General features: G+C 54.4%; 1 protein-coding gene across 1 annotated transcript in view; it reads right to left on the minus strand.

Moving 5' to 3' along the window:
• Positions 1-406: 406 nt before the first annotated feature.
• The window catches only part of RBM19 (RNA binding motif protein 19), a 47,416-nt gene continuing 35,458 nt past the window's right edge, over positions 407-12,364 (minus strand). The window contains exons 22-25 of the mRNA XM_052689798.1: positions 11,975-12,080; positions 7,515-7,635; positions 3,888-3,999; positions 407-683 (exon numbers count right to left, since the gene is read on the minus strand). Coding sequence (XP_052545758.1) covers positions 3,908-3,999; positions 7,515-7,635; positions 11,975-12,080 — 319 coding nt within the window. The 3' untranslated portion in view covers positions 407-683; positions 3,888-3,907. The remainder of the gene's footprint in view (positions 684-3,887; positions 4,000-7,514; positions 7,636-11,974; positions 12,081-12,364) is intronic.

Below are 12,364 nucleotides of genomic sequence, written 5' to 3' on the forward strand. Positions count from 1 at the left end.
CCCCAGGCACTGAGGTGCTGCAGGGATCTTTTTTTTTTTAAGGTATGAGGTTCTCAAAAAGAAAAAAAAAAAAGTCCCCGTGTTTGCAGCCAACACGTGTAATCTGTTCAGCCCTTGTCAGACAAAACAGTTTTGCCATAAGACAGCGATTCCCAGAGGGGAAAGGGGCGAAGTGAAAATACTTTATCAGCTGCGTACATATGTAACGTGGTAGCCTGGCTGCAAAGCAAAGCCTCTTTCCTTTTGAAAGCCAGGCAGGGGTGGGAGGCAGCTGCCTGCGAGAGGGGACAGAAGTGACACCGGCAGAGCCGAAAGCACCATGGCCCCCCCCCCACTCCCTTATCACCCTTATCCACCCATCAGGACAGAATAACCCCATGAATTCAGAAATACATCCAAGCAAACCTTGAGATTTCGTAAAGCTCTTATTAAAAATATATGCGTGGCTTTTAATGTATACAAATGATCGTTTACTTCAGACATGAAGAGCAATCTGCCAGACTGCTTGGGGTGGTGAGGACTCCCACCTCAGTGCTGGAGTCTGAGCGCTGCGCTCCTGCCCCGGTGCTGTGGATAGAGGGGGGTCCTGGGGCAGCAGCGCAGCTCTGTGCTCCAGGGATGGACTGTGGGTACACAACAGGTGAGTGTTCACTGAGAATCCATCAGTTCTTCATCCATCAGCCCTAGGGAAAAAGAATAAAGGCAATGCCATGAAGCAGTCACCAGTCACTGCTGCACAGTTTGCAAGAGATGGTGGGGCTGGAGGATCTGAGATGCAGCCCTGGGCAGTGGTGGGGCAGCGGGGTGATGGAGAGGGAAGGGAAAGGATGAGAGTGGGTGGGTGAAGGGGAATGGCAGGAGCGTGTGTGTGTGTGTGTGTGTGCCCATCTGGGCGATGCATCACATTGAGATTGTCCCGCATTAAAAATTCACCAGCCAGAGAATTTTCAAGGGATTTGTAGTAATTAGATGACAAAATGCTGGCAAATCTCAGGCTTGCCAAAGATGTTACTCAGGGGTCAAAGACTCGACACTTTTGGCTGGGTAATTTGTAAGTGTCAATCACACTCAGCCGTCAGAGGGAGAGCAGAGATCTGAGGGCTGCATCCTAACGAAGCCACAGCTCTGCCTCCCGCCTGCAGGACCGGGCACAGCACTGCCAGTGCTGAGTGTGGTTTGGGAAGGGCATGGCCACTCCTGTGTCCCAGCGCCCAGCTCCAGGCGGGAGGAGCCGCCCTGGCTCGCTGCCTCCAGCATCCATCCTGACTTCATCCCCATGCACCAATTTCTCCGCTTTCCTCCTTTCCTTTTTTTTTTTGGTGGGTTCCTTCATTTTCAGCACCTTTCACCCCACAAAGCCCCTTGCAGGTTTTCCCGCTTTCCTCCTCTTGCATCCTGCACGCACCCGGATGCTCGCGAGCTGCTCCTTGAACACCTGCAGGCTCCGTGCCAGGCGGAAGGCAAAGCTTCTATGCCTGCTGCCAGGTCCTGCAGCCCTCAGGACAGCCCCAGTGTGCAGTGAGCGGCAGCAGTCACAGGCAATGACCCGTCCCACAGGCCTGACATCCAGCCTCAACCCACAGCCCTGCAACGGTGGAATGTGTGATGGGAAGGCGCCGGCCCCAGGCAGGGTGCAGGGTGCTGCTGCTGCCCCTCTGCCCCACGGACCCCCTGGCAGAGCCGTGCTCCCGCTCCCACCGCTTTGCATATTTCTCCAATTCAGGTCACATCGTGCACATATGCCTCAGCCAACATTTGTTGATATTCTCTCTGCCTCTCTTCCCAGCTCCAGTTTGGGGTGAAAGCCTCCCTTATTAGCCAATTTGGATACCCATTTACTGTGAATTACTGAGCCTGATTATTATTCATGAATGGATAAGTCTGAAATCTCAAGCCCTGCCATGCGATTTCTCCCCCTCTCAGATGCATACATTTCGGGAAGCAGGAGGCAGCGCGCCCGTGTCACGCGGTGCTCTGGGGCACAGAGCCGGGCAGGGCTGCTGGCTGTGCGCAGTACATGCAGAGCTGAGGAGCTCGTGCCCCCAGCCCAGCACCCAGAGCCCCCCACAGCTCCGAATGCTGCCATTACACCTGCTGTCATTTCGGGGTGTGTTGCGCGGGATCCTCCGCGTGCAACGGAGAAGTCGGGTCCTTGCCTGCAGAGTGGGAATTAACTCCAACTGTTCTCCAGAGCTGCGATCAGCACTTCCATAATTAATGTATGGGCGCAGAGCTGTGTACATACACAGCCCCCCCACCCGCACACATCAAACAGATTTGCCCGATACCAAATTGCCTGAAAAATTAACCAGTGTCGAACTGCTCAACGAGATAAGTATCATTAAGGGAAAAAGAAAACCTTCATTATGTTTGAAGGTATGGAAAAAAACCCTTGTAAATGTTTTCCAGCCCATATCCAGACAGGGAAATAACATGTTTTAAAACATATCAAAGGGTTAAATTAATTTTCATTAAAATTTAAATTTGGAAGGCTCCCTCTCTCCTCTCCTCCCTCCTCCCCTCTTTGAACATTTGACTGGCAACCATTTCATATTTCAATCTCGGCAGAACAAATTGAATTAGATGTTGAAACCAAACTCTGCTCTGTTCTCTAAAGCCTACATGCTCAGCTTGTGCTAATCCTTTTCGCCGCCGCTGCAGACCTCAGAGATGCGCAGCAAGAACCCTGCCCTGCCACAAAAGACAATGAAGGGAGGGAAAAACACAAAAAAAGAAAAAGAAAAAGAAAACCAACACGGGAAAATCCAACCCAAACTTGTAGCCCTGTGAGGCTCTGCTGAAAGTGAGTGCTGCGGGCAGTGTGGGCAGGGCCCCGCTCAGTCCTGGCTGCGCTGTGGTGCCAGTGCCTCCCTCTCGCTGAGCATCCTTGTCCAACCCTTCTGTTTTACCTAGCACTTCATATATACATTATTACCCTGCAGCACTCTTCCCATGGATCTGGGATGGTTTTCATCTTTTCTTGCAGTGCCACGTGCCTCCCATCCCTCCCTACCTTTCACTGTCACTTCCCCAGAGATGTCTCTTTCACCCAGGCTGAACTGATGGCAGCCCCCTGACACACAGGGCTCTGCTGCCCACCCTGCTCCCCTGCTGTCACCCTCCCAGCCCCGCCAGGATTGTCACTCATCAACGCTGGGCAAAAAAAGTCTAAACAACAAAAAAAAACCCCAGATTCCAGAATCCTCATCCCTGCTTCAGCTGACAGCCACTTTGATAGTGCTGCTCCATCACGTGCCTCAGTTTATCCACCTGTACAGTGGGCACAAATACCTGTATGGGCAAGGCTGAGGCCTGCGCACCGTGCTGGGGATGCAGCAAAAGGCAGGCATTAGTATCCCACAACCTGTGAATGAGTCTGGGGGTCAGTCCCAGTGCCTGCAATGCTGGTTCCTGGGGGCAGAGAGGTGCAGTGTGTGGCACCAGGAAGAAGCAGCAGAGCTGGGAGTACCGGCTCTAGGAGCAGAGCTAGGGAGGTTTGCAGACACTGTCTGTGGGCAATGGCACAACTGCATCCAGGAGCTGGGGCGGGCTGTGTCCAAACAGCTGGGGCTGCCTGGCTCTGGACACTGCAGCTCCATCCCTTCTCCAGTTGCATGCTGTAGAGCTGCTGACCACTGGATGCATCCTTCAGCTGAGCAGCTCCAGGGGAACAAACGCTAACTCAAGGCCACGCACACACTGCAACACGCTGCATGAAGTGGGAAGCAATGTAACCCTGCTGGGATTGTTCCTGTCTTTATGGGGGAGAGGAAGGAAGCATGCACTGAGCATGGCTCTGAGCCACCCATGTCCCTGCCACATGTCCCCAGGAGCTGTCCCCCCCACAACAGCAGCATATCCTGCAGGGCCACCTCTGCCATACCTACCTCACTATGCTGCACACTGGTTACAGGGCCTCATCTTTGTTGCTCTCCTCCTCTTCTAGCTGCTCCAGGATCTCACCCAACACCTCTGATCGCTTCTTCTTGTTTGGGGAATCTGTAGAGGCACAGGTGAGAGAAAAATGAAGGTGACGGTCACAAAGGGATATGTGCACCACATGCAGCCCAGTCCTGCCCCACCAACCCCATGGCACCACTGGGGAGCTGTCTCCCCATCCACAGCACCTTTACTCCAAGGCTCTGCTGGAAGCCATGTGCCCACCTCCAGCCAACACACGGCAATGCCAACCCTTAAATGCAGTTCACCCATCCCACATCCAAGAGAGGCTGCAGCAGCTGTCCGGACAGCAGGCTGGTCCCTTGGGGCCGGGCCCCAATCCTAGTGGAGTTCAGATGATGCTGCAAGCCTGCAGTGCTGGATCTGCCCACCCCATGCCGGGTGCACGGCAGTGCCACGTCCCCCGCCAGGCGCAGAGTGCCCTCCGCAGAAGTTGCCCCCCCCCACTCCCTGCCAGCGGCTGCAGAGCACATGGAGAACAGCTGTTTGAATCCTGCCTCAGACATCAAAAGCCTCGCCGGGTTTCTCAAACAAACAAACATACCATAGGACTGAAGAAAAGGTGTAAAATAAATAAATGGAACAAGCTGTGCGTTTTCTTTTAGTATTACAGCTGCTGCGGGAGATAAACAACAAGTAAATGTCACAAAACATCAATACAGAAGAAATTAACCTGACAAAAGCTCACATCCCCCTCCTCTGCCTCCCCCAGCTTGGAACAGTTTTGCATTTCTGGAGTTCCCACCTAACGATTTTATTTTTCAATTAATTCCTTGTCACAGTGCCAGGGCCTGCCTGCTCCTGGGGGTTGTGGGAAGGGGTGCGGCTGCCACCCCAGGCCCCATGCACAGCTCTGCCCCACCAGGGCTCTTAAGGACACAAAACAGGATGGCTGAGGCCAGAGGAAGGCCCTAACCCAGCTCCTGTTGCCTGCTGCCCAGAGCTGAGGTGAGGTGGCACCAAGCGTGGTCCCAGAGCCCCCCATCCACTACACACAAACCTTGGGCACGGGGACATCCTGACCCTGCAGCCCCACAGGGTACACTGCAACTTGTGCAGGCACCTACACCCCACGCACAAGCACCCACACCACGGACACCCACGCCATGCCATGTGCCACCAGGCATCCCACGGCCACCTAACAGGGAGGCGAAAGAGGAATAAAGGAATGACATAATATAAAAGGAGCAGGGTGCAAGTGGATCGGTCAGATGTCCGTTCTGCTGCTTCAGGCTGGTTAGGGTTTTCCACTAACGATCCCATTTACTTCCTTTAAACAACAGCCAAAGCCGGGGGCGGGCCGGCAGGGATTACGGCGGGATTACACCGTGGCGGGGCTGCGGATGCCATGCTAATCCTGCCGGGTTTTACTCTCTGGCTACAGCATGTGTTTGCATTAGTTACAGAGGCGCTCTCAGAAAAAAAAGAAAAAAAAAGAAAGAAAGAAGAAAAGAGGAAGAAAGACAATACAAAGGGAGCCAGAACCGACAGGGAAGCAGCAGCCCCCAGCTTGCCGCTGCAGCTTGGGGGAGGGCGCAAGCCGGGGTTCAGCCCCTGCCCTCCTCTCTCTGCCCTCTCCTACCCAAACAAGGGCCGGACCCCAGCCCCACGGCTCCCACTGCTTCATCCCCAGCAGAAGCCAGCCCTTCCCCTTCCTGTGCTCGGCGCAGCATTTCCCATCTGTCAGTTAATTCTCTGATCGATGGCGAGGAGCAGGACGGGCGCCCGGCGCAGCTGGCGCTCGCGTTAGCGCTGGCAGGAGGCCGGCGGCCCGCTGGCACAGTGCTCCAACACAGGTCGATGGCAGTGGGGAGGATGGGAGCGGGACGTGGTGCGGCTGCATTGCCTGCGGTGGGCATGGAGGGAAAGGGATAAAACCGAAGGAGGTGGACGGATGGATGGATGGATGGATGGACGGATGGATGGATGGACGGATGTGTGGGATTGGACACTGACAGTACGTGAACAGGGGGATGCTCACGAACGCACACACACAGTTCTGAGTGGGACTGCAGAGCACCAGGTGCTGTGCAGTGAGGGAAGGGGCCCTGCTCCATCCTACTGTGTCTGTTGGATCTTTGGAAATGATGGCTCAGATATGACCTGCCTGCTATGACCAATGCCTATGACAAGAGACGAGACTTGAGGTCCAGAGCTCTCCAACCTAACAAACAAGATCTGAGGAGTCAAATTTGTGTAAGCAGTGTCCAGAAGTAAGGTGCATGACTGCAGCAGAGGGGAGGTGGAGCTGGAATGGGGAATGCTCCATCTCCTGCAGCATCAGGGCTCAGGGAAGTGCTTCTGTGCTAAGACCAAACTGACACTGCCTCAGAGCTGCTAAGGGGCAAGCAGCTCTTAACTATGCCACTGAGCTGTGCTGCACAGAGCCTGGCCCGGGCTGTGCCACAAGTTGTGCCACTCGAAGCCTGGCCATGGGCTGTTTCCATGAGCTGTGCCACTTGGAGCTGAGCCACTTGGAGCCTGGCCACGGGCTGTGCCTTGGAGCAGTGCTGCCCAGAGCCTGGCCGTGGGCTGTGCCATGAGCTGTGCCATGGAGCAGTGCTGCCCAGAGCCTGGCCATGAGCTCTGCCATGAGCTGTGCCATGAGCTGTGCTGCCTGGAGCCTGGCTCCACACCGCTGCTGGGAGCTACATTCCAGAGGGTGCATCCATCTCTAGGCAGTGCCTGTCCTCCCTGCTTTCCACGCATGCCTGCAGCTGTTATACAAGGCAGACATCAATGGGCTCCTTTAGGTCTTCTCAGTGCCATGCTGGTGCTCAGCCCATGTCCACCCCACCGCACATCTAGCTCCCACCCACCTCTTCCCCCTCATCCACAGCCTCCAGTACTGGGAACAGTGCTTTGCCCATCCCCACGGTGCTGTGCCACCCCTGGTGACAGGCAGGTGTGTGGCAGAGGTAAGGGATGCTGCTGGGGATTCAGGAGGAGAGCATCGATCTCCAGCTCAGTCCTCCAGCCCAGGGGAGCCCTTCCTACATAAATATTTGCCAAGCCAAGCGTTTGTGCTGTCAATGGCTGTCAATAGCAGCCTGCAGTGCTGCTATCTACTGAGCTGTCACTCTCGGGCACCTGATCCAAACAGCACTCTCTGGATCCCACCCAATGGTCACATTATTTCTTCTTTGTAACCGAGCTTCTCTGTGCCTCCATCACCCTCCCAGTGCCCATCCCTACCCACACTCCTCTGCTGGGAGGTTTTCTGTGTGGCACAGTGCCAAAAGGGCTGCTCACCCCTTGCTGTTCCCACCTCTGCAGCACTGCAGGGTGCCGGCACAGCGGAGCCTGCAGCTGGCACAGAGAGCCCCGGTGCTGCCAGTGCAGTGGGTAGCTGGCACATATGCCTGGCTGTGTCAGATAAAGCAGCCAGTCTGCTCTGCTCGACCTGCACGGAGCTGCATGCTCTGCTCCCTGAGCGCAGCAGTTTCCCAGCAGCGTGCCCCCTTCTCCTGGGTGGGGAAGGGCCGGTGCAGTGTGGCTGTGTGCCAGTGGGTCGGTGCCAGCTGGATGTGCCAGCAGCCAGGAGGATGCTTTACCGTGGAAGTGGTCAGCCGTCCTCCTCCTTAGGGCCTCCACCGTCTCCTCTGTGTCTGCCCACTCCAGGACCAGCCTGCGGCCGTACAAGTGCGTGCTGTGGCACAGGGCATTGAATGCTTTCTGAAGATCAAAGTGAAAAAAAAAAAAAGGAGAAAATAAGAAGTAAGGAAAAACAAAGATGTCCCTCCCTCTGCCCTGAATCTAAAGGGGAGAGAACACCCTGCTCTGAGCACTTTGCTCTGACAGGGCAGGATTCATCTCCATCAGCACCTCTGGCCTGATCATTTACCTTCCACACATCCGCAAAGAGCAATCACCACCCACTATCCCCGTGGGCTGCAGCAGGAGCCCTGGTCAGAACCTCTGCTCAGCTCTGGGTGCAGCCCTGGGGCCAGGAGCGCTGCTGCCCGGTGAGGTGGGGGATGGTGCAGGGAGTCAGGTCATACCTGGTCCCTGCTGGCACTGCAGCAGCAACGTGCCCTTGAGAAGGGAAAGGAAGGTGCAACTAACTGCCTGGCGCACCCGGGAACCCTCCCATTCCGTGCTGGCACAGCAAAGCACAACCCAACATCAGCAGAGGCTGCTCTGAGTCCATCAGTGGGATGAGTCTCAGCCTGTGCCAGGAAGTCTGCCTTCCCCTTGCCTTCCCCATGCTTCCTCCCTGACTTCCCTTTGTCTTCACCATCAGCCATACAGCAGCTATCTCTTGCTGACATTGAAGCTGGCAAGCTGGCCAGCACAGTTGTGCAGTATATGGCTAGGCATGGGACAAAGCAAAGAATCCAGCACACTCTTTAAAAACCCTCAGCCAGGATTAGGATTATGTAAATTCATAAAGTCTGTAAACTCACTCTAGGCACAGCAGACAGAAACACACCCCTCTGCTCAAGCTCCGCAGAGATGTGGCACTGACGGACATGGATAGTGGGCATGGTGGGGATGCGTTGGGGTTGGACTTGTCATCTTAGAGATCTTTTCCAACCTTAACAATTCAGTGGTTCTGACTCTCCATCACTCCCACAACTCCCATTCAATCCAGAAGAGAGGAACACATCTCCCATTCCCTGCACCCTGCTGGCATATCAGAGCTCTCCATCTCTCCACCCTGCCACCCCCACAGACCCACACAGGCCTCATTTCTGGGCGGTTGTGCTTCCGTATGAGGCTGCAGCCTTCTGCAGCTACAGCTGCCTTTATTTGCAGCTGCTGTTGTTTTAAAGGCCCATTTCCACTCAGAATGGGATCCAATTAGCAGAGCAATGTGTTGGCTTAAATAAACACTCAGGGGGAGCAGCAGTGGGGAGCTGTGATGGCTGTTTGCATTGGCACAAAGAGCCATTGCCATCGCCTGGCAAACAACGGCAGCGCTCACCATTGGTTCTCATTTGTTCATTTTGACTTCTGGATTGCTCACAAGCTGCAGCACCAGGCAGAGGAGGCTGTAGGACAAGGCATAGGTACATAAAGCATCCTCTGGACCCATGATGGAGAGGGCTGCTGTGTGATGGAGGAACCTGCTGGTGGGACGCGGGAGGTGCACAGCTCCTGCCCAGCCCCAGTGCTCCAGCACATGGGAGAAGCAAAGCACCCAGTACTGCGGGGCTCCCCAGGCTGGGGCTGCAGAGGTGGAGCCGTGCGCTTTAGATGGAAAACACCCAATATCATTTCCTTTGGGAACCACTGAAAATAAACAAGTTGCATTTGCTGCTTTGAGTGGGATCCATACTACCTCAGGGAAAAGAGAAGATACACTGATGATTCAAGAAACAAAGGGGTGGAGGGCAGTAAAGCTTCCCCCATGCATCCGAAGGCCCAACGTCTTCCTGCAAGAAGGGGAAATGTGCCGCTGCTGCTGTTGCACAAAAAAAAAAAGAAAAAGAAAAAAAAACAGGGAGGAGAAAGATACATTTGAACAGGAGAAGTGCAAAGGGAAGACGAGCAGACGGGCTGTGGGCACGGGATGCTGCTGGGGGCTGCACCCGCTGTGGCTGAGCACTGTGCTGCGCTGGACAGCTGGGCTGGGTGCTGGGGCCACCCCTGTGTGCTCTGTTAATTTGAGGACAGGACTGCTCTGTCTGCAGCCCCCTGCCTTGCTCCGTAAAACACTCAAGCTGAAGAGCCTCAGGCTGTTGGCATTGGAGGGACAGAGGGCCGCCACCACTGGGAGACTGATACGTTTCTCTTCCTCACAAGAAACACTCCCACCCGATGATGCTTGAGGCACTGCCAGCTGCGCACAGGATTTTTCCTTCCATGTGTGCACATTTCTAAAGGGCTGGCTGTCTTTCCCAAAAGGGCAATTTCTATTTGGAGACCAGATGTATTTTTATATTGACGAGGGAGAAAAGTGGAAACTTGGCTCCCAGTTAATAGTTTAAAAATAAAAACAATCCCACAACAATTCTGCATGGGGAACTTCAGGAAACGCATCCCATGGTTAACGCTTCCGTACCCAGAGTTGACACTGCATGCATGGTGCCCACTTGGTGCACACGAGGACCACCCCACAACTCCAGGGACAGCGGCAGGAAGCAAACTTCATGGGCTCAGCCCCAGGACTGCAGTGGGAGCCCACACCTCTGTCCCAGCTTTGGAGAACCCCTGCAGGTGCTCTGTCATGGCTCAGAGAAAGACAAACGGGGAGGTCACAGGTTTTAAATGCCCAACAAAGCCACCGTAACTGTTCTATTATAAAAGCATCATGTTTTATAGGACGCTTATAAGTGATTTCCAAATTACCACTCTTAGGGGAAAAAAAAAAGTCATTGATCGTCTGCAGCCATTCAGCTCAGAGGTCTCCAGGCCCACTCCCCTCCTCTCTCATTTCACTTAGCAATAAACTCTCAGCCAATTATGGCTGTGTTTACAATATTCAGGATCCTATTCATCAATACATAGCACATCCTTTTCCAGACGGCCAATGGAGTGTACTTGATGTGCCACTTGTGAGACAATTAAATCCCTAAAAGAGAAGAGGTTGAAAAAAAGAAAAAAAAAAAAAAAAAAGAAGGAAGGAAGAAAAGCTGCTTTGCTGGAAAAGAGAAGGAACCCTTGGAGTAATCTTTCTCAGGGCTCAAGCTCCAGGGCTGTCCCTGCGTTGTGGGACCAGGGGAGTGTTGGTCCTTGCTAGATGCTGGCAGCAGGAGCACCTGGAGCAGGGCACCTCTCTCCTGCACCCAGCTGCTCCTGAAAGAGCTGCTGACAGAGGCTCCTGTATGAGCAGAGGTGTACCAGAGTCCAGTCCTGGAGGAACGCAGTCTGGAAGGGAGCATGGTGCTGAGTCAAAGGAGGTTTGAATGTGGATCAATACAGGACTAACACAGAAACCCCATGTGCTGTGCTACAGGGGAGGTCATGCTGGAACAGATGATCTAATAGTCCCTTGTGATCTTGGATCAATGGATCCTGTCTAAAAATATAAACACAGGCTATGCCTGCTCCCTGCTCCTCCCTCTATCACCTCTGCTCATGGTCTTGAAAACTGGGACTGGTTTCAGGCAGTAACACCACAGTGATGACCCCTGGCCCACACCCACAGCCGCTCCTCCTCCAGACCCCACACCTCGCCAGCAGCAGGGACACCCAAACAGCACCTTCACAACAACTTGCACCCACTGCACCCACACAAAACAAAGCTGCCCAGCACAGCCTGCAGTCCTGGTAGTGCTACCTGCTGGCTGGAAGCATTGCCCAGCACACCAGGTGCTGCCCTGCCTCCTGCAAATACTGGTGCTGGTAGGAGCAAACCCTCCCCAAGGCTGACTCTCTTTGTCACGAGTGCTGGAGGACAGGGGTTGGAACATGGCTGCTGTCACACTACTCTCTGAGCAGGTACTTGGCTCAGAACTCAGTCCCAACCAGCACTGCTCAGGTTCCCAGGACGTTCTCCTGCAAGTTTCTCCAAGAAGCACTTTGAAAAGAGTGATACTGCGATGGAATTTCTTTTCCTTCCTATCACCAGTTAGCCAGCTCAAGCAGGACCACATGGGACCATTTGTTTTCTGGGGGCGAAGCCCATGCCATGTCCCAGAGCCAGCTTCCCCAGGAGCCCTGGGTGTCAGCTCCATAACAGCGCACATCTGACTGTCCAGTGGCTGTTAGCACTACTCTGTAAGCCGTTCCTCCCGCAGGCAGAGGCTTGCAGGTCTGAAGCATGGTGCTGCAAGGCACAGCTGTCCCAGCAGCCATTCCTGGCCTTCCCCACAGCCACAGAGAAGATCCATTCAGAAGCCACCTCAGTAGGGTACTCAGAGTGCTGGCCTCAGAGCGGATGACAGTATGCCAGTGTTCTGAATGCAGACAGAGACAAAGCACATCTGGGGGCTGTCCACTTTTGGGGTTTGGCTCCATCACAGTTCCGTGGTGAGTCCAACAGCATGTCAGACCTGGGGTAAGTCCCAGCAAGCAGCTCCCGAGTCCCCCTGGTCCAAGAAAGGGCTGGGAAGGGAGTGAGGCTCACCTTGGCATCCTGCTTGGTGAGGAAATCCACGAAGCCGAAGCCGCGGTGTGAGCCCGTTCCTGCCATCTTCTTGGGCAGCCGGACGGTCTTCAGCTCCCCAAAGGTGCTGTGAACAAGAGGGGGAGAAGTGAGGATGCCAAGACTGATAGGAAGGCCATGTTTATCCCACACCGTGGCACTTCCAGCTACAGGCAGCCCTGAGGCTCAGCAATCCATGCTCGGAGGCCACCCACTTCCTGCAAAGGAAAGCACCCCCAAAGCATCTTGTAACAGCTGGAAGCTCTGCTGGATCCCACAGGCCACTTATTTGTCCTGCCAACACCTTCACAGAGCAAACACCTCCCTTAGTGTAATTTCTGTACCTCCCCTCCTTTAAGGAGATGTACAGAA

This window comes from Tympanuchus pallidicinctus, unplaced genomic scaffold, assembly GCF_026119805.1.
Source record: "Tympanuchus pallidicinctus isolate F22 unplaced genomic scaffold, pur_lepc_1.0 scaffold25, whole genome shotgun sequence".
Lineage (NCBI taxonomy): Eukaryota > Metazoa > Chordata > Aves > Galliformes > Phasianidae > Tympanuchus > Tympanuchus pallidicinctus.